The 23,027-nt window shown below is 39.3% G+C and overlaps 1 protein-coding gene across 2 annotated transcripts in view; it reads left to right on the top strand.

Moving 5' to 3' along the window:
* cfdp1 (chromatin remodeling protein CFDP1) overlaps window positions 1-23,027 on the top strand; it is a 191,595-nt gene that overhangs the window by 45,621 nt on the left and 122,947 nt on the right. For both annotated transcript variants that reach the window (XM_043707045.2, XM_043707044.2), the window contains exon 5: window positions 459-587. In XM_043707045.2, the coding sequence (XP_043562980.2) occupies window positions 459-587 (129 nt within the window). The remainder of the gene's footprint in view (window positions 1-458; window positions 588-23,027) is intronic.

Below are 23,027 nucleotides of genomic sequence, written 5' to 3'. Positions count from 1 at the left end.
GTCATGCTTTCTCTGTGTCTCTTTCCTCCCCCAACACACACACACACACAGCCAGGTATGTGTGCACACGCACACACCCCATCCCATTTGAACCTCAAAGTGGATGTAAAAAGATCTTGAGACGCAATTGATTTCTGGAGTGTTATGGTCAACATTCGTAGTTCGAGCAACCTTCCTTTCCAAAAAAAAATTGTTGTTTGTCAAAGAAAACTGTTTTCTAATTTGATTCCAGTGTTTCCCAGCATTTAAAAGTATTTAATCAGCTGTCAATATTTTTGAAAGCCTGAGATTCTGAAACGTGTTATATAAATGTAACTTTTAATGTTTTAACCTTGAGATTGACCTGTATATTTTAAATTTATTTGAGTACTAAAGTCATAATTCTTTACACTGGCTTAAACTGTTTACGTAAGCAAAATAAGGGACTTTAGAATCCACTCATAATTTTGTTGTTTTAGAGTCACTAAAGAAGTGGATGCTGCTTCCAAAGAAGCTAAAACCTTTTTGAAAAATCAGAATGCAGTTCAGGAGAAAAGTTCGCCTGCGGCACCAGCAGCTTCAGAAACTGGAACCCCTACAGGTTCAGGGTAAGTACTGATTCGCATGAGTTGCACAGGATTAGAAATTAGCTTCTGCAGATGCAAGTCAAAGTAGATCTTAAATATGAATATATTCTGCAACATATGCTAGTTGTTCAATTACCCACTTCCGTTTTTACATATTTTGCATAGGGAAACTGGAGACCTAGTAACTTATCCATATTTGTGGCCAAATTCAGCCCAGATTCATCTGAGTTTCACTTACTACTCTATTTCCAAAAACCTTTTAGATTCAGTGCTATGAATGTGCTTTTGTGATGTCAACAGCTGTCTGAAGTGGGATAGTGTGAGATCTGATCTGGAATTCAAGAATTCTAAGTTGCCTTCAGAGAATAGAGCCAGTGATCAATATTTGGACAAGCATTGTACTCAATCTGGTTCCAAGTCGCTCAGGATTCAACCACTTTTGTTTCTCTGATGTCCACATTGGCATAGCTTCCACGGTTTGTTCCTTTTTGAAACCCATGTTAGGAGAGAAAACAACTTTGGAGTGATGGGTCACATAAGTTATTGGTGAAGTTAAATTGATATCAAGTTCCCTGGAGAATTGATGTCTGTTGTAAGTAGTGCTACTAAGCATCTGAAGGAAGTCCGATTGACTTAACTTTCTGACGGAAATGCGGTGCACGATTAGTGCTTGATTTAGTCCAAATGGTGTGGAAGAAAATTAATTCATAATCTAAGTAATTGACAAATCCTCTATTGGATTAAGAGTAACTAATTAGATTCTAGCTGCGTAGATAATTGATCTTGCTTCTATTATAGGAAAGAATTAGAAAGGCCTATCATTATTCCCAGGTCAATAAAGCCACACACTCTGAATACATTTGACATTGTGCTCGAATCATTAAAATGTATGCAATGTTCTTCTTACTTCACCATTTTCACCAGTACTGGTATTCTTAATATTTTTGATTGTTATTTTTTTCTTTTGTCTAGAAATCCTTATTCTGAAATCTTCACGTTTAGTTCCCTGGATTCTAAAATGCTATTTGAATTCATGAGCCACTAGCTTTAATGAAATGGGAGAGTGAGAAAATAAGTTTAAAACACTCTGTATTGTACTTTAGGACCATAATTTTTGAGATTTGTTCATCAATGTCATCCATATAAAAATGGCCAAGAAAACAAAATTGTGTGCTCAAGGTTTTTTTTCAACATGTTCTCACTTTCCATTGAATTTTTGGGTCCTTTTCCTTCAAACATGTACATGTCACTGTGAAACATGCAAGCAACATATTTTTGGAAACTCTGCCAATTCTCAGGGACATTTTTTTATTTTTAGTCACTGATTTCCAAAGATACAGTTAGTCAATCTGGATCCAGTAAGGCTCCGGGTAATAGGTGACTGTAATCTCATTATAAAGAAAATGCTGTTTCTTTTTGTCTCTTTCATATGTAAGAACAAATTTGCCAGGTGCTGACAGGGCAACAGAGGAGTAATGGTGCAGTATTTCAATCTTTAGATAATACTAAAATCTGGATCCTAATTAAGAATCAGAGCAGCCAGTTTAGATTTTGGAGATCCTTAAAAATATCAAGTTGTATTAAGCAGCAGCTTAATACAAATGCTAAGAGGTCTCTTGCTTCACTGCTGCTGGTTAGTATTATTTTGAACAAATGCACCAATGCAGGTAAAAAGATTTTAGTTTTGTTAATTAAATAAATCCAAAAAGGAACCTGGTACCAGCAATGTTTCTTCTGTTTGTTCTTTCATGGGACGTGTTACATTTGTTATGCATCTTCAATTGCTTCAAACGCTGATAGTGAGCCACTTTCTTGAATTGTTGCAGTTCCTGGTGTATAGGCTGACTTAATGTACTATTATGAAGCAAGTTCCAGGAACCTAACCCCATGACTGTGAAGAAACGATGATAAAGTTTCAAATCCTTGCTATCAATAATCCAGTTGCCATCAACCGGGAACTATGCTGGCTAAGCTACATAAATACTATGTCCACAAGGGCAAGTCAGAGGCTAGAAATTCTGTGGTGTATAACTCATCTCTTGTCTCCCTATGCTTGTTACCATTTACGAGGCACAAGTTAGAAATGTGATGGAATACTCTCCAATTGCCTGGATGGGTGGTGTTCCCTTTAACTTGCTTTCTGCTAAGTGGGTCTCTGAGTTCCATGCCCAGCAGCGACCTCCAGGATACCGACACTGATCACCATACATGGAATCTTAGCACCACAGAATTTAGGTGGCCTGTTGACAATAACACTCTGTAAGCTTGACACCATCCAAATCAAAGCATCTTGCTGGATTGGCAATCTATCCCCCTCTTTCAACTTTCATTATGCAAGTGTACCTCTACAAGATGCAATGCAGTAACTCATTAAAATCTCCTTTGACAAGAGATTTCATTTCTAAGAATGCTGTAGTCTAGAAAGAGAAGGACAAAATTGCAGGGGAGCACCACCACTTGCACGTTTCTCTTCCAGTCCTGCACCATCTCAGCTTGGAACAAAATCACTGTCACAGAGTCAAAGTCTTGGAATTCCCTCTGGAACAGCACTGTAGGTAACCCTGCACCCCAAAGATTGTCATGGTTCAAGAAGGAAGGTCTGGGCCACTACACAAGGCAATAAATGCTGGCTTACTAACAATTTCTCTGTCACGTTTGCACAGTCACTATCTCTCTTGTTCGCATACTTGCATGCACTTTCTGTCATTCTCACTCGTACTCTCTCGCTCTTGTTCTGCTTGCTCCCAACCCCCAAAAACAATCATGGGACTTAACTTTAAAAAATTGAGACTGCTGCATGCCTTGGAGAAGGTAGTGGTATTCCCATGCCTCAGCTACCCTTTGTCTTCTGGGTAGCAAAGGTGGTGGCATTTGAAAAAGGTTTGACGAATTGCTGCAGCTTATTTTGAGATAATGACAGTCTGTGCTAAGCAACAGTGGTGGAGAAAGTGGATTTTTCAGATAGTGAGTGAGCCAGTCATACATGCTATGTATTTGAGCTTCTTGTGTTCTTGGAACTCAACTTATCCAGGCAAATGGAGAGCATTCCATCATATGTTTGACTTCTCCTTGTATATAGATTGTGGAGAAGTTTTGTGAGGTGGATGATTTACTTGCCACAGAATTGCTAGTTTCTGGCCTCCTTTTATGGGTGGTTCAGTTTGATTTCTAGTAGCCCTCAAGATATTGAGTGTGGAGGATTTGATGATGGCATTGTCATTGAATTTCAAGGAGAAATGGTTAGGACCTTTCTTGTTGGCACTGGTCTTTGCCTTGTACTTCTCTGGTGCAAAAATTACTTGCGCAAACCTGAATCTTGTTTAGATCTTGTGTTTGGACATACTGCACATTCATGACTTGTCCAATACTGAAGCAATCATCAGAAAACCTCTACACTTCTGATTTTACAGATAAAGCAGTTGAAAATGTTTGGGATGAAAACACTATCATGAAGTACTGCTGGAGTGTTGTTCTGGGACTGAGATGATTGGCTTCCAATGGCGATCTTCTTCTGTGTTAGGTTTAGCTCCAACCAGAGTTGAAAAGGGTGATGATGGAAAAGCACAGCAGATCAGGCAGCATCCGAGGAGCAGGAGAGTCGGTGTTTCAGGCATAAGCTGTTCATCAGGTTCACCAGGATGTTGCCTGGTTTGGAGGGTGCTAGCTATGAAGAGAGGTATAGACAGGGTGGATAGCAAGAAGCTTTTTCCTAGAGTGGGGGACTCAGTTATGAGGGGTCACAAGTTCAAGGTGAGAGGGGAAAAGTCTAGGGGAGATATGCGTGGAAAGTTCTTTAAGCTGAGGGTGGTGGGTGCCTGAAATGCATAGCCAGTGGAAGTGGTAGAGGTGGATATGATAGCGTTATTTAAGGTGTATCTAGACAGATACATGAATGGGCAGGGAGCAGAGGGATACAGATCCTTAGAAAATAGGCGGCAGGTTTAGATAGAGGATCTGGATCGGCGCAGGCTTGGTGGGCCGAAGGGCTTGTTCCTGATCTGAAATTTTTTTTTTGTTCTCTTTGTTCTTGGAAGTGACACATGGAGTGGTACTGTAAGAACCCAAACCGATCACCAATGACCTCATTATTACTGCGTAAGTGTTGCTTGATAGCACACCAATAGCTCCTTCATCTGAGTGAGAGTAGACTGATTGATTAGGTGGTAACTAATTGTGTTGGAGTTGTCCCATTTTTGTGTGTAGGACATAGCTGGGCAATTTTCTACACTGCTGGATAGATACCAGTGTTATAGTTGTATTGAAATAACTTGGTTAAGGATGCAGTTAATACATGGGCACAGATCTTCAGAACTACTGCTGGGTTGTTGTTAGTCCCCAGAGCCTTTCCTGTATCCAGTATCTGTAGTCTTTTTTTGATATCACATGAAGTGACTTGAATTAGCTAATGACTGGTATCTCTGAACCTCCAGAGGAAGCTGAGGTGGATCATCCACTCACTGCTGCAGTGTTGTCTTTTGAACTAATGTGTTGTTCTCCCCCATTATTGAAACTGCGTGATTGCAGATCCTCCTCCACTGCATTGTTTGGTGGTCCCTGCGATTTGCAATTGGGTGTCACAGGACTGCAAAGTTTTAATCTGATCTGTTTGTTGTAGGATCACTTTCAGCTATCTAAAAGTTATCCTGCTTAAAATTTGTTGCTGTGCAAGTAATGTTATGCTGTAGCTTCACCGGGGTGACTCCTTCTTGTGAGGTATGCCTGCTGTTGCACCTTGCATTGAACTAGGGTTGATTCCTTGCCTTGATGGTGATAGTAGAATGGTGGATTTGTTGATTCATGATTGTTGGTGAATACAATCCTGCTGCTGTCTTTGCAGCCACAATGAACTTTCAGCTCCCAGCCATCCCCATAACTTTGGCTAGGCCCTTTTACACAATTACATATGTGTCCACTTCAGCCTCCCAAATGCTTAGTGGCCCTTCATACTCATGGTCAAAGCCAGTTTTACCATCACTAATTTGAACCCCTATTCCCTGAGGTCCCACCCTGGCACATGCAGTTTCCCTTATCACAGCGACCATTCCCTCAGAGATCCAGCACAATGAAACCCATATCCAGACTTTCTCCAGGACTCGATGGTCTGCCCCTGAATGTTCATGACAAAAGCACCATGACTGACTTGGCATGCTAGGCAGAACTGAGGATGGCCCATCTTCTGGACTAATGTCTCAACTGTACTCAGATTTAGCTGTAATCTCCATACTAGCAGTTGATCTGCAAGACCAACTATGGTTGGTCTGATCCCAGGCACGTGGATCCCTAGACTTTGTCCAAGTGCCTGACTGACTGTCCATACTGGAATTGGTTAATTTCCTTGGCTGACTTTGGTTGTGCTGTCTGACTGACTGTAGTCTTCTTTGACCCAACCAAAGACAGTTCAACTTTGAATTTCACCCATTACACCATTTTCTTGAAGTTCATGCAGTGTATTTGCCACAAACTGCTGGCATAGGCTGCAGATCTGATGTTGACATAACACAGTGCCACGCAGTATGTCTGCCCTCTATATGTCTGATTGTTTGACTAACTGTTCAGTGCTTCCCGCCATCACAAGCTGCCTGGCTCTCCCATGCTAAAAAAAAACCATCACCCGTAGAGATTGGCAGCCTGTAGTTGAACGCTGAAGACCTTGTGCACAGAGGAGGCGGTGTGAACTACACAGAGACTGATAGTCTGAAACCCGGTTTCAGGTCATTATGTGCTAACAATGCAATGTGAATCAGGCGGAGGCTGCAAACTTCCAAACAAGGTCTAAAGTGAATAAGCCCTAAGAAAGCAAACTAAGAGCCATAGGAATGTGTCCGTGTCTGTGCAAAAGCACTGTGTAGCTGTGTGAAATATGTTTTTTCTTCCTGCGCACAAAGTGACCTGGAAGAAGCTTGCAAGTCATAGGTGTCACTGACATCCAGTGTCAATTGTTAAAGCTTGAAGTGATGACCAAGTTAATCCGAGAGGAAGTATGATGATGCATTGAGGCTGGTGCTTTGCTGATGCTGACTTGCATGGATGAAACATCAAGTAGTATTATGGCCATAGAGGATGCAGGGGCATTGCTCTCGATAAGTCATGGCACGATAGATGAGGAACTGCAGTTTTCAAGTGCCAATTCTGATTTACCTATTGGAGATTCGTACCATCCAGTTCCTCAGTGGAGGAGAGGAGAGTTAAAAATGAGATATAAATAAGGCAAGCTTGGACTTTAATAAGTTGAAATACATGGGAATAAGGTTGTCGCCGATCAAGGGCGAGGTTTTGTATTTGCTGTTTAAGGTTTGAGGGGAAATCGAAAGTTCTTCTTGATGTCAAATCTGACATCCTTCCATTTCTACCCAATTTTGTCACTTTTCTGTCTGTGGTTGTCCCCATACCAGGGTAGGGAAAATTCTTCTGTGTTTTTGAATGTTTTTAAAATTCCTGGGTTAGTTTTCTTAGAATTGAGTTAAAACTTGTAAAGTGACAAATGCTGATCTGAAGCATCCTGTAATAGCATTTATGAGCTTGAAGATGTTTATGTTCCAGATATATTGATGTGTGTTATAGTTTTGTAAGTGTACTCTATCATTCTGGAATCGCATAGATCCTGATAGGTGTGGTACATTGCTTCTTATTGCATAAAACATTAGCTTTTTCTTAAAACTTCTCTTGCTTTTGCATTAAGCTTGTCAGTTTGTAATTGAAACTAAGGTAAATATAATGTTTGAATTGCCTGTCGGTCCCAAGTTCCAGTCTCCACAGGTATTATTTGGTCTGGTCATTTCTTGACATTAATTATCCCTCTGCTTGCACCAAAGCACTTCTGCGTCTCAGACAGCTAAAGTGAGATCATTTCTTTAGTTGTAATTATGTTTTCAGGCTGTCAGCATAAGCACTTTACTATAAGTGCTTTGCAATAGCTGAAGCAGGGAACTGTTCATGATCTGCTTTGTAATGGTCAAAGCCCTTGCTCTTGAACCTAAGTCCTAAATATTCAGTTTGAAAATTTTTGAAACGAATAATAATAAAGAGGAAAGCACTTGTAACAGTTCCCTTTCATGGCTTCAAGAAATCCCAATAAAAGACTTCTGAACCATGCTGGCTGTTGTAATGTGGAGAAATGTTTTTGCACATCTGATTGAAGTACTTAAATCACGAGAGGACTGGGCAGAGTACACAGAGAGAAAATGTTCTGCTTGTGAAATGATCAAGAATGAGGGGCAATAGATTTAAATTAAATAGTAATGGAAACAATCTAATGAGTGGTTTAGGGCTGGAAAACATTGCTGTGTGGGTGATGGGGCAGGTTTAATCGAGACATTCAAAAAGGATGATGTACATTTATTGGGGAGAAAGCAAGAGAATGGCTCTAAAGTGAGATGCTTGTTCAGAGAGCTGGTACAAACGCAGTTGAGCAAATGGCCTCCTGCACTGGAAAAATTATGCAGTTCTGTCTTTGTAGTTGATCATGGGGTTGAGAACCTGTTGAAGTGAATGCTTCCCTACCCTAATTTTTTCTTGTCCCCTTGACTTTGTATTTCTGCCTCCAGAAACCTGAACTTTGTAGATTTTGTGCTGAAGTCATGGCAACTTTCTCTGTACCCCCATTTTACAGTTCACAAGTCATAAGACAGTCTTCCAGGGAAACATGCTGTCGAGAAGTTTTAGTTCCAACTGATTGCCCCTTTGAACGACATGTTTTGATCTGAAAACAGGTGATTTTATTTTTAATTGAATGAAAATCATGAAATCTGAAAATGCAAAATGAAGGAGGTTTGATGTTTCGTTATTTGTAAATCCATAAATTCTGAGTCGCTAAGACTTTATTTGCAGCCCTCGTTCCCTCAGAGCCTTGAATCCAGCTCTGTTAGAACTTGTGCTAAATTAGAGATACACAATAATATAGATAAGAATTTGCCTAGAAAACAGTAGGTAGTCCAGCTGGTCACTCCCAAATCAATTGTTTACTTCTGCAAATGCCTATTCAATTCTCCTTTAAATTTTCCCACACTATCCATCTCCTTTGACTCGGAGTAGTTTATCCTTCAGATTCACCACTCCCTCTATGAAGTATATAAATAAACCTGTTTATGCATCTCATCTCATTTGAAGCTTTGATTTATTGTTGCTTGTTTTTCGAGAGTGTAGCAATGTTGAATGTAATATCAATTTAATTTTTCGCTTAATCTTATGTGACATCTTTCCCAAGGCACCTTTTCTCTTAAGAGAACCTCATCTTGGATTCTCTTTTGGCAAGTATTATTCTTGTGATAGTTCACCATAGTAGTTCACGAGTTCTGTACAAGCTTCACAGGTTACTGTATGTTCATGAACAGTACTCCAAATGACACCATATCCAAGCCTTTTATAGATTGAAAGCACAGTGCTGGACATCCAAAATAAAAACAAAGTGCTGGAGAAACTGGCAGCATCAACTGTGGAGTGAGAAACAGAGTTAACATTTTGAATTCAGTATGACTTCTTTAGAAGTGAAGAGTCATGTTCCCAACTTTGTTTTTATCCCTTGTACAGATTGATTTATCCCTTCTCTCTATCGGTCTGATAACTTTTACTGTTTGTTACTGCACACAGCATTGCCTAAACTAAACAGTCAGCTGCTCAAAAACACTTTGCACCCAACCCCAGATAGCACTGAGTTCTGTGAGAGTTTAGAAAATATGCATGTCATTTCATCCTTTTACATGAGCCCTGACAGCTGCATGTTCAATTACCCAGACCCTACATCCTGGATTGTCATTCTTACCATTCTCCCTCTTTCTGCTCCTTTACAGCACTGCTTAAAAGCTTATCTCTTTCAGAATGCATTTGGTCATGTGCCCTAATATCTCTATCAAATTTTGTTTGATAATCTTGCCTGTGAAATGCTCTGGGCATCTTCGTACATTAAGGTACTATATAAATGTAAGTTGTTGTGATCCCAGAATATGAAACACTGGAAAGGCCATGTCCTAGAGATTTACCTTTAGAGACTGATAGACCTGTCCCCAGATTATATGAAGAATGAACAAAGAACAATGAAGATGTCATTAGGAAGGGTTGGAAACCTTAAGTTCTTGTTTTATAGAGGAATACTTTCCATGGACATTGTGCCTACAATCCCATTGTGACTATAAGCATGTTTTTTTCCGGCACCTGCTGTGTCCTGTATGTTTCCTGCAATTATCAGATGAAAAGAGATTTTTTTTCTGCATATTAAAACTGATGTGTCCTGTTTTACATTGTTAAAAGCAGGTTTGTCAAAGACGTAGAAAAACACAAGTGGGGATGTGTAGAATTTGAATCAAATAAATGCAGTTGATGGAAGATCTACTTTTTATGACTTTTTTACAAATAAACCAAACAAATCAAAGATCTATAAGTATATTGTAAAAACCTGAATTATAGAATAATGTTTGATCATTGAAGGTGATTGGAAAGGCTAATGTTAACCTAAATTTGTGAATCTTGTTGATGACCATGGCATTTGCAATCTACACTCAACTGTGCATAAGCAAATATTTCTTCGGAAAGCTTGGCCTGGTAACGAATGCCAAAGTAATTGGCATTAGCCCCTCTTGAATGGAAATGCTACCTAAATAACACCACTTTATTGTCTCATTCAACTGGTACTATCCGATTTTATGCAATGCATTGTGCCTGACAACAAAAGGATCTTTTCAGGTAAATATCCTGCTCTTAGTTGAGTTGAGTATCGTGAAATTTGTGAATATTGAGAAACAGATCAGTTAATTGAATATATTACTTGTTTAGCAATTTGGTTTCACAACAAGTCACAGCTTTGCAGCATCAGTAGACTATCTGGCCCACTGAGCCAACTCTCCCTTGAATACGATAATGGATGACCTGATGTGGCCTTCACTGCCCATTCCCTAACCATTGTAGATCAAAGATCTGTCTACATCAGCCTTAATGCATTCTCTGACCCATTCAATGACAGTGCGGGGAAGATAATTCCAAAGACTAATGACCCTGTGGTAAAGAAAATTCTCATCAACTCCGCCTTAAATGGAAGACCTCTATTTTTAAACTGCCCCTTGATTCTAGATTTCTTTACAAAGAAAAGCAATGTCTTGGCAATTACCTTGTCAACTCCTCTCAGAATCTTGTGTTTCAGTAAGACTATCCCTCATTTTTAATTCAAATGGCTGTAGGTGTAATTTGCTCAACCTTTCCTTGGGGGGGCAATAGTTGAATATTTGAAATCAGCATAGTGAATTTCTCTGAACAGTTCCCAATGCAGGTAAATCCCTTCTTGAGTGAGGAGACTAAAACTTAGCACTATTCTAGGTACGGTTTCCTCAAAGCCCTGGACTGAGGTAGCAAGATGTCACTACTCTCATACACCATTTCCTTTCAATAAATGATTTAATTTGTGTTCCTAAGTACTTGCTGTACATGCATGCCACCTTTTTATGATTTATGTATGAGCATATTCAGATGCCTCCATATTCTGGCACAAATGCAGCCTCTTCTTTTAAACAATCTGTTTTTCTATTCTTGCCGATGTGCAATCGCATTTTCTTATGTTATGCTTCCTGTGCCAGTTTTTGGCATTCACTTAATCTATCTATTTATCTATCTTTACAGACTCTTTGTATCCTGCTCACAGGTTACGTTCCTACTGACCTTTATGGCTGATGATAATTGACATTTTGTCCAAGTCATAAATTGTAATTTATTGCATCCCTAGCACTGATCCCTGCAACACACTAAGTTAGTTTGCCAACCAAACTTTTCCATTATTCTAACTCTACCAATCAGAGTCACTTGCCAACCAATAAACACTTTTCTTATATAGTGTAAAGTACCTGATGTTAATGGGTCTCTCAAAAGTATCAAATCCAGCTTCTCCTTGTGTAACCAATAAATAAATAGCACACAGTTCCACTTTTCTTTTGAATTGTAAAAAGACTAGTACATTCTCTGCAACAGGGTACAGTATTCAAGGTTCCATTTTGAGTTTGTTTCCAAACAAAATATACCTTACTTTGTTTTACCAAGGTAGTGTAGAATAGAAATTGTCAACAGATTTAAAAAAAAAATTACCCTATCTAAACGTCTGGTTTGCAACATATGGTTGGGAAAAGCAAAGAAGCTTTTTTTCCATTTATGTCTTTCAAAAATATTTAATATTGTATTATCAAAAAAAATTCTTTTTATGACATTTGAACTGTAACCCTGAATGGGCAGAAAAATGCACTATTCATTCACCTTGATAGTCCTTATAATTTAATAATCCTTGATCAACAGGAAATAGAGTTGATCTTTTTGTACTCTTGAAAATAAATGTGTTTTACATTTATTTATTTTGATTAATTTTCAACAAAACCTTTAGGGAGGGTTACTGTCTGAATAAACATGAAGTCGATTGATTTTGTTCCATCTGGAAAGAAAGAACAGATGCTCTGTTTAAATGCTTTTGCAGACATGCTGTGGAGCAAGACGATGGGAAATGTGGTGTATTTGTGCACAGCAGTCTTCCAATTCTTTTATTGTTGAAGATATCTAAGTTGACATTTTTTAGGTAAAGATGAAGTTTCCATAGCCCTACAGGACCATAGGGCTGCTTTCGCATTAGAAAGAGGCAACTAGTGGTGATATACCGCTAGAGGTCACCACACCTCATGCAAGGGGGAAGAGATTGAGAAGGAAAGTCCTTTATGGTAATCTCAGCTGGTGTGGGAATTGAACCCCCGCTGTTGGTGTCACTGCACTGTAAATCAGCTGTCCAGTCAAGTCAGTATCGGGTATCCCACAGCATATTTTACTGTTCCCCAGTTTGTGAATCAAGTACTGCTTTACTGAAATGAGGTTTTTGTAACTTGAGGTGAACTGAAAATGTAGACAAAATGTTACTTGCTTGCCTGACTGATAAGTGCTGCCAGTGTGTAAAATTGTTTAAATACCAGTTTATTTTTTTTTAAATCCTGAGATACATGCAGCTTTGTCCGCAGTGGTTTGGTTGTGATCGTCAGTACCTGGGCTTGTGTCCAAGCAGGCTGAGATGATGGGTCGACCGGTGTAGTCAGGTTTGTGAATTTTGGGTAGGTGGTAGAACCGAGCGGTGCGTGGTTCCTGGACTATGAGGCTGGAGACTGTTGGTGGGAGATTCCCTGAGATGGTAAGGTTGTGGATTGTCTGGGAGATGATGGTTTGATGATGAGAGATGAGATCATGGTCGAGGTGGCGGTAGGTGGAAATATTCGCGAGTTGGCACCTAGCTTCAGCAGTTTAGAGGTCGATGTACCAAACTACCACTGTGCCTCAGCTTTGTCTGCGGGTTTGATGGTGAGGTTGGGATTGGAGTGGAGGGCTGCACGTTGCAAGGGCAAGAGGATGGAGTAGGTGAGGTGGGGTGGACAGGTTGAGGCAGTCAATGTCACAGCAACAGTTGGAAATGAAGTGATCAAGGGCAGGTAACAGACCAGCATAGGGTGTCTAGACTGTAGTCCTGCTGAATACAAAGTTGCCCATAGAAAGCATTAAATTAGAATTTGCTCCTCTTCTCCACTTAAAACTGTCTTGACTGGTGTCCTGGTGCATTTCATGCTTTTAGATTTGGATTTGAACTAAAGGATGGCATAAGGGTGGGGGGACAGATAGCATTAAAGTGAAAGGAAATAGTTAAATTTGAAGAGAAGCATCAAGACTACAGAGCGTTGTGGTGTTTTGAGTAAAGCCAAACAGTAAAATGAAGTGGCAAACATTTGATGGCAATAGTGCATTAGGGAAAATAGGATAAATTAATAGTACATATAAAGATAAAGGGTCAGCCGGGTGTGACTGCTCTCAATTTCATCTTTTAGTTAATCAGAGCTAGGAAAGCACTTACATTTAGCACCTCTTACTACTCCTATGTGAATCTGACCTTCTCTCCCTCCTAATTCTCATCTGCATGCTAGTTCATGGCAACATTACCCAAAACCACAGTAAAGGGTTAGTTGGGAACCACATTGTAAAGGGAAGGGTGGTCTTAATCGAATTTCACATTACGCTTGTGTGTGAAATTTCCAAGTCAAAAACTAGATTTAGAAAAGCTAATTACAAAGTTGTGAGGGGTACACGTTGGCAAAAAGATATTGGGGAAGTTAAATTGTGTTATTGTTGTGAACAATGGAAACAATTAAGTAACCATTTTCAAATGCTTACTAAGTCTGTAATCTATTAAGAAGTAAAAGCTCCATGGGAAAAGAGATCCACCTATGCCTAACTAAAAAGTTAAGGACAGAACTGGATTGAAGAAGTTTAATATTGTCAAGAAGAGAAGTAAGCATGCAGATATAAAAAGCTTTACAATAACGGTAAAGGATGACCAAAAATTACTAGAGCAAAATAATAGGATATGAGAGTAAATGAGCCAAAAGTGTTTTAACAGTATATTGAAGGGAAGAGACTGGTAACATTGAATGTGGGTCCATTGGAGTTTGAGACAGAAGAAATTCTAATCGGAACAAGGAATGGCAAAGCTGTTAAATTATTTCTTTGTTGGGACCAAATACAAGAAATAGTGGGGAACTGAGGTGCTCATGAGAGTGAAGAGCTCAAGATATTAGTGAAAGAAAGTATGGCGGTATTAATGGGCTGTAAACTGACAACTTCTCGACCTGGACTGCAGAGATAGTGGATACACTGTTATATCTTCCAATGTTTCCTGGTTTCTGGAATGGTCCCATTGGATTGGAACGTAACAAATATGACACTGCTGTGCAACAAAATCGGGAAAGATAATGGGGAACAATGCTCCACTTGTCAACCTTTCATCAGTCATTGGGAATGTACTAGAATCGAATGTTATTATGACGTGGAGATGAACAGCCAAATCAAATCGGTCTCCCTATCCCTGTATACAATAATCTCTCAATGTTGAGGTTCCTAATGATTCCTAACCAGACCTCTGAATAACTAATCCCAGATGTTGTGAATAATTGATACTAAACACCAGGTGTTTAGCTTAAAACATTTGACAATTCATTAACAATACAGTAACTTTAGCAAAGCAAAGTTGAACAGCAAAGTAAACTAATTAATGTCTATGATTTAAAACCAATTCTCTTTAATTCCATCCCCCACCCTTTCACAAAGTCAGACAAACAGACACATTTGAGGAATAAATCATGTGAGGTATTGCATTTTGTTAAACCAAACAAGGGCAGGACTTATACAATTAACAGTAGGGCCTTGGGTAGTATTGCAGAACAGAGAGACCTAGGAGTTCAGGTACACATTCTTTGAAGTTTGTGTCAAATGTAGACAAGGTTGTTAAGAAGACGGTTTAGCAGCTTGCCTTCATTGCTCAGACCTCTGAGTTGGACAGTCATGTTGAGGTTGCACAGGACATTGAGGTCTGTTCTGAAATACTGTGTCCATTCTCTAGCCATGGTAGGTCAAATGTATGTCTAAATCAGTCTTCAATGTATTCATTGACCCAGCTTTCCCTACTGTGTGGGGAAGAGAATAATGATACTTCAAGCAAAGAAAATCCTCACTCTTATACTGTTCTGGTTGCCCTGTTATAGGAAGGATATAATCAAGTTGGAGAGGGTTCAGAAAAGATTTAACGGATGTTGCCGGGAATGGAAGGTTTGAGTTATAAAGAGAGGCTGAATAGGCTCGGACTTTTTTCACTGAAGGTGAGGGGTGACCTTTATAGAGATTTTATAAATCATGAAGGGTATAGATAAGGTGAATGACAGGTATCTTTTCTCTGTGGTAGGGGATTTCAAGACTAGGTGGCATATTTTTAAGGTGAGAGGAGAAAGATTTTCAAAAATCGTGAGGGACAACTTTATTACACAGTGGGCTTACTGTGTGGAAAGAACTTTGTAAGGAAGTGCTGGTTGTGGGTTAAGTTACATCATTTAAAAGATCAGAAATCAGACACAACAGGTTATAGTCCAAAAGGTTTATTTGAAATCACAGGCTTTCGGAGGGTTGCCCCTTCATCAGGTGAAATGAGAGAGAAGCATACAGGCACAGAATTTATAGGCAGGGAGATCAAAAGATCATACAAAGTAGAGCGTCGACAGGCTGAATAATAGGTCTCTGCAGTTGATCAAGACTGTCAGACAGTGTGAATAAAGTGTCAGCAACTGAATATTAAGCAGAGGGGATGACCTATAATCCAGATAAATGTGGCAGAAAGATAATTATAAAAAATTTAAAATAAGGTGATGCGGGAGACAAACTAAGTGACTAGAATAGCGTGGTAGGTTGCATGCCCAGGGTCTAAACAGGGTCCTGAGTAACCCAAAACCATACAAACTAATTAAGGTAGAGAGAGATCATAATTTATCAAGGTGGTGGTGTCAAAACAGGACCGTTTTAGTAGTTGTTTGAAGGTGAAAAGTGAAAGCGTAGGGATGATCTTGGCAAGGTGCTCTATTGAAGGCTGTGAAGAACATGGTGTAGTTTCTCCACTTGAAGGAAGTACTGGATGATGAAGGGGACTCTTTCGGTCATATTCTGTCTCTATCCTCTGTGTCCTCCTTAGAAGACTGACACAGGAAACTGCCAACAAAGTACCCTTTGTCATCCAGTACTTTGAAGCAGAGAAACTACACCATGTTCTTCACAGCCATCAATATGTCATCGATGATGACAAGAACCTGCCAAGATCATCCTCCACTTCTCACTTTCAAACAACCACCAAATCTTAAACAGGCCATCATTCACAGCAAACTATCCAATCTTCAGAACATCAACCACAACAGCATAAAACCCTGCCATGGCATCCTCTGCATGACGTGTCAGATCATTGACATGGGTACTACCATTACATGAGAAAATACCACTCTCCACGTATACACACAGATACTCCTGTGACTTGGCCAATGTTGTCAATCTCATACACTGCAGGGAAGGATGCCCCAAAGCATGGTATACTGGTGAAACCATGCAGATGCTACGACAACGGATGAATGGACACTGTGCAACAATTGCTGGACAGGGATGTTCCTTCCCAGTCAAGGAACACTTCAGCGGTCAAGGACATTCAGCCTCTGATCTTCGGGTAATTGTCCTCCAAAGTGGCCTTCAAGATACACAACAGAATCGCTGAGCAGAACCTGATAGCTAAGTTTCGTATGCATGAAGACAGCCTCAACCATGATCTTGGGTTCATGTCGTGTTACATGTGACCCCAGCACACTGACCTGTATCTGTAAAATCTTCCTTGGTGTCCTGTTTTGACACCATCGCCTTGGTAAATTGTTATGATGTCTCTACTTTAATTAGTGTGTACAGTTTTGGATTACTTAGTGCTCTATTTAGACCCTGAGCATGTGAGCTACCATGTTATTCCAGTCATTTAGTTTGTCTTCAGCATCACCTTATCTTTTTTTTTGTAATTACCTCTCTGCCTCATTTATCTGGATTATAGGTCATCCCCTCTGCTTATTAGTCAGTTGCTGACACTTTACTCACACTGTCTGACACTCTTGATCACCTGCAGTGACCTATTATTCAGCCTGTCGACACTCCATTTTGTATGATCTTTTAATCTCTCTGCCTATAAATTCTGTGCTTGTGTGCTTCTCTCTCTTTTCACCTGACGAAGGGGCAACCCTCTGAAAGCCTGTGATTTCAAATAAACCTTTTGGACTATCACCTGGTGTTGTCTGACTTCTGACCTTGTCCACCCCAGTCCAACACCGGCATCTCCACATCTTAACGTTTGGAAGCTATTTGGATAAATATGTGAATAAGAAGTGTTTGGGGGGTGGGGGGGAGAGAATAGGGGGCAAGTGCAGGCAGGTGCGGCTAGTCTAGTTTGGGATTATGATCGGCATGAACTAGTTGGACTGAAGCGTCTGTTTCTGTGCTGTATGATTCTATGAGTACAAAAGGAAAAATAAATGAAATGTATCTAACCAGTTTACTTAAGCAGATTCCACCATCTGTAACATCATCAGCACATATGATTATATTTTGCTTGGTTTCCAATGATACCAGTGCGTGCAAATATCTTCCAGTAAGGCCTGAGGAATGCTTATTTAATTTTATAACTGAGATTTTATTCTCACCTTTCAATAAGGTGATAGTGAGTGGACAAATATAGAGCAATCAAACCTCTGTGCCTGTGAAATCTACAGGATAATCCTCTGACTTAAAATACAGCTCAAAAACCAGTTCAAACTCTGGCTTCTCTTTGTTAACTGGGACCTCAGAGGAAAACAACCAATTTAACAGTCATCATCTACTATCTCTAAGCATAAGCACTCTCCAGAGTCCAAGTGTCTATAGAACACAAAATGATTTATTTAAACTGCTTCTGGTCCAATGGTCACATTCAGCTCTCAGCTCTCAATTCATAGCTCTAAATCCAATTTGATTTTTGAGATAAAGATAAAGTAAAATAGTGAAAATCAGCAGGGAGTGGTTCTAACAATGTTAAGGATATGCCAACAGGACACCTTTTAACATCATATTGATTGGAAATGTATGTTTGAAATTTTTGTTTCAATTTTATGAGAATGTAACTTGTGGAATAGATAAAGGGAAATCAGTAGAAGATTTATGTTTGGAATTTTGAAAGACATTTGGTAATGTGCGACACCAAGTTATCAAACAAGATAAAGGTTTGTAAAGTTGAGGAAAAATTGAGGATTGGTTGAAGCGAGAAAAGGGAATAGCAATAAACAAAAATTTCAGTCAGCAAACTGTCACTTGTGGGATCAGGATTTTGGATGGTATTTTTTAAAGGATCCTTCAACATCGGATGATGTTGTGATTGACTTTGATTTTTAGAATGTTGTGGGTTGATTTATTTAGAATGCTTTTGATTGTTTTAGCATATTGGGGGATTCAGTTTTTAAGACCAGCTTGTTGGATGTGGAATGATGTGCAACATCCTCGGTGAAGTGGAACTCTTAATGAAATTATACATTTGCTTTTTAGCTTTATAATTGTAGAGCCTCAACCAGACAGGGAAAAGTTTCAAGCAAGAATTGTTTGAGATTGTAATAATGTAGCATTGGCACAGTGTGACAGAGTTATATGCTGCATTGAGTGCCTTCTCAACTAGATGAAATTATTAGAGTTTTGGACTATAAGGGAAACAAGGAGTATGGGAATTGGGTGAGAAAGGATCGATCATTATTAAATTACAGAGCAAACGTGAGAGACGTAGTTACCTACTCATGCTTCTGTTTCTTATATTTCTTAGCAACTTTAGTCTGATGTCAAAAGTAAAGCTGCTGTGACAAATAGAAAGTTTATTACTATGCTCAATGGGGCATTTATCTCATTTGGGGTAAAAATGGTCAGAACATTTTCTTCTGACATGATCTGAATTAGCACTTGTCTAAGGAAGGCTTGATTGTTAGAAAAAACTGAGGAACTATTCTGTTTTTAAAGTATCAAAATTCCTGACTTTGAGGTTTATCTTAACAAAATAAGATACTCCTATCTATCTCCAAGAAATGCAGCCATTGACTGTTGGAAGGGATAGCTTTTCTGAGCACTTAGGAGGGCTTGGGGAGGCAGGGTGGCTCAGTGGTTAGAATTGCTGCCTCACAGCACCTAGTACCCAGGCTCAATTCCAGCCTTGGGCAACTGTTTGTGTGGAGTTTGCACATTCTCCCAGTGTCTGTGTGGATTTCCTCCGGGTGCTCCGGTTTCCTCCCACAGTCTAAAGATGTGCAGGTCAAGTGAATTGCCCATGCTAAATTGCCCATAGTGTTAGTTGCATTCGTCAGAGGCAAATGGGTCTGGGTAGATTACACTTCGGAGGGTCAGTGTTAATTGGTTGAGTTGAAGGGCCTGTTTCCACAGTGTAGGGAATTTTTAAACAAAGGCTGACTGAAATGCTAAAGGAAGTTTATCCCGAACACCCCATCACACGCTATGATTTATGACAGCTTCAAGTTACCTTATTATTTCACTGAGACCAAAAACACTGCAAGTGTGGCTTATAATGGACAACCTGGAGAAATGCCATTATATTAATTTAATTCAGTAGAACTTTAAATTTATTCAAGCCTCTGGCTAAATTCGTACTTGGGCTTTGGCAGATCGACAGAGCAGATGACACCACCTCAGATTTCATCTGGAAATGCTGCACTTACTACCTGTCAATCATGACAACTCCTCATTCGCCTTATAGAATACTTTATCACCTCAGTACCGTGTGTCTGATTACTTGCTAGCTGAATGAACCACGAAGAATGAAGTCAGACAGTGTGAGTCTAGGAGATCCCTGATGCCCTTTCCTGGCTTATTGTCAGCATCACAGTTTTGGTGAATCACTGCACATTTGATAGATTGGGTATTGTATATAGGTTAGAGATGGCGGGCGCACAGTGAAAGAATAATAGCACAAAGATAAACTATGGAATGGTTGCCTGACCTGCTGATTTCCAGCATTTTTTGTTATAGATTGCAGCATTTACAGTAATTTGCTCCTAAAATGTTTCATGAATGTCCAGCCACTTGCAGAAGATTGAATCTAGCCCTCTAGTTATTTTGTGTTTCAGGGAATGCAATGTATCATCAGGGTTTTGTGGTGGAGGGGATCATCCTCTTGTCATTTCTGGCTTATTAGCATCTTTAAATTTGATTGAGATATTATTCTATCACAAAAGTGGCAAGTTAATATTTCTAAAGAATGCATATAATTAAATACACCATATATGGCTAAGAATTTGCAGTATAATTTTGTAATGCTGTGTTTTATGTGAGAAATTGTTTCCACTCTGGAAATGCATAACATCGAATCCAATATGAAATGTTAAACTTCCATCATTGTTATTTCTCCAGTTGTACATTTTTTTTACTTTAATGTATTATCTACCTTCAGCCTATTTCACCTGGTGAACTAGAACTAGAACTCGCAGTATACATTCACACAAATTATTCTTGACACTTGAATGATTTGTGAATTTCTGTAGCATTATTTCTTTGATATCTTTTATAGTACATTTTTGAGCTTTGAACATAGAACATAGAACAATACAGCACAGAACAAGCCCTTTGGCCCACGATGTTGTGCCGAACATTTGTCCTAGCTTAAGCACCTATCCATGTACCTATCCAATTGCAGCTTAAAGGTCACCAATGATACTGACTCTGCCACTCCCACAGGCAGCGCATTCCATGCCCCCACCACTCTCTGGATAAAGAACCTACCCCTGACATCCCCCCTATACCTTCCACCCTTCACCTTAAATTTATGTCCCCTTGTAACACTCTGTTGTACCCGGGGAAAAAGTCTCCGACTGTCTACTCTATCTATTCACCTGATCATCTTATATACTTCTATTAAGTCACCTCTCATCCTTCTCCGTTCCAATAAGAAAAGGCCTAGCATGCTCAACCTATCCTCGTACGACCTATTCTCCATTCCAGGCAACATCCTGGTAAATCTCCTCTGCATCCTCTCCAAAGCTTCCACATCTTTACTAAAATGAGGCGAGCAGAACTGCACACAGTACTCCAAATGTGGCCTTACCAAGGTCCTGTACAGCTGCAACATCACGTCACGACTCTTGAATTCAAATCCTCTGCTAATGAACATGACATCAGCCCTTTTACAGATTTTGTTTTGTGCTTTGGAGACTGCCAAGACTCCAATCAATTAAAGTAGTAACATCAAACAAGTTTCAAAGATGGTTGGTAGCTAATGCTGCATTGACACAAACTCCTATAGGCTCCAAAGTTTGCTTCAGTAGCAAAACTGGAATCTACTTTCCCCTAACTTTGAGTTTGATCCAATTTCATTTGCTGTGCAAAAGGTTGAGTTTGGTAGAAAGTTGTTGAATTACCTCTGATAATTTGTAAATGGAAGATGGCCACAAGATATGGGACATTAGAAGCTATAACTCTCATTGTATTATCTAGATGTATTGTTAATTATACCTGTGGAGAACTAAATCTTAATCACTTGTAGAGGATGTGGTTTGTTTATTTTGTATAAGTTAGTCTGAACCATGTTATTTGAATAGTTTAAAATTGTGTACTGAGTTGAAATTTCTGTTGTTTCTCACTACACTAAGAACAGTCTTCCAAGTAAACCTCTGTAAAAGCACACCAAATTGAGATAACTGATATGAAAAGAAAAAATGGTCAGTTCCAAATACATGTCAGCAACCCCAATACCAAATGCCATTACAAGTAGTTGTGTCGGTGCATACCATGGTTTGTCAGGGATCATGTGCAAAACTTAATTCAAATTCCGATTAACTTAAGTATATCTCATGCTAATGCAGCCATGTCTGATGTATTGATTTAGGATTTATTGACCAATGATGCAAAATCATAAAACTGCCCAAGCAACAAAATTTAATCAGGATGTACCAGCACATAAGAAATAAATATGCAAATGTAATAAAGATCTCTGAGCTGCCAAAGCTGAGCCATCAGGACTAGGTACCACATAGCTAGGCATAGCATTCAGTTAATTCTCAGCTGTAAGAAATGGTAGGTGAAAACAGCAGTAGAAAGCAATATGCTAGCACCTGATGTGTTTTCTAGGAAACGTGGACAATGATGAGTTTAAGATTTGTCTTGTGAAATTCAACTACATTATAAAATTGTCTGTTGGGAAATAGATCAGTTGTAAACATAACAAGCATGGCCTTGATTTAATTTCTGCATGTGTACCATTATGACAATGCAGTCATATTCAATTTAGTCTATTAGTTTGAGTTAATTTTACAAATACGCAGCAGTCATGCCCTCTTGGAGTTATGAGCTATGAATTCATATAAGCTTGTATGTTGCCGCCTTTTAATTTTTGAGTGTTTTAAGTAAAAATGATCAGCAGCAGGGACTTGTGCTTTAAACAAGATAAAAAGTTGGATTATAACAAATATTACTTTAAGTTGTTTAAGTAAACTGATAGTTATTAGCTGATTTAAGATAACTAAGGATAAAATTTATCTTTGAATTTGCAAATGTGATCAGTTTCTAATATTGTTGAAAGTCTGGCTTGCTTGGAGATTCCTTTTCCAAGGATAAGGGATCAAAACTTTGAAGTCACATTCAGCAGCTATTATGACGTCTGGGTCGTGTTCTCAAATGGATTGTTGAGAACATACCCTGGGAATGAGTGAAGGCTTCTTTGTTCCACATCTGTGGTACTGAAGGCGCTCGCTCTTGGTTATCTGGTACAGTACAGCAGTCCTGGATATGTTCCGTGATCTCCCAGTTGATATTCAGATGATTCTCCTGTGATGGCTATAGAAATGGTTGCATGCAGCCACGTTTTAATGGTCTTAGTCATTATCTTGAATGGCTCTCATTTTGTCAGTGTTGTAGTGAGATACAAACATCTAAGGAAGCTATTGTCAATACATTTCTGTTTATTCTTGGAAATCTTCATTGAATTTCAATATGTTTCTTAATTTTCCTGAGACAGCCACAGTCTGGTTCCAACACCAGCTGAATCCACAAGGGTGGTAATGTGACTTTTGGGAGCCATTTTGGAAGACTCCTTGCACCCATTTTAAA

Source organism: Chiloscyllium plagiosum, unplaced genomic scaffold, assembly GCF_037043375.1.
Source record: "Chiloscyllium plagiosum isolate Xiang-an unplaced genomic scaffold, Cpla_swu_hap1 HiC_scaffold_17, whole genome shotgun sequence".
NCBI classification, from domain to species: Eukaryota; Metazoa; Chordata; class Chondrichthyes; order Orectolobiformes; family Hemiscylliidae; genus Chiloscyllium; species Chiloscyllium plagiosum.
The sequence above is the reverse complement of the archived record's forward strand: the minus strand, read 5'-3'. Positions and strand labels throughout refer to the sequence as shown.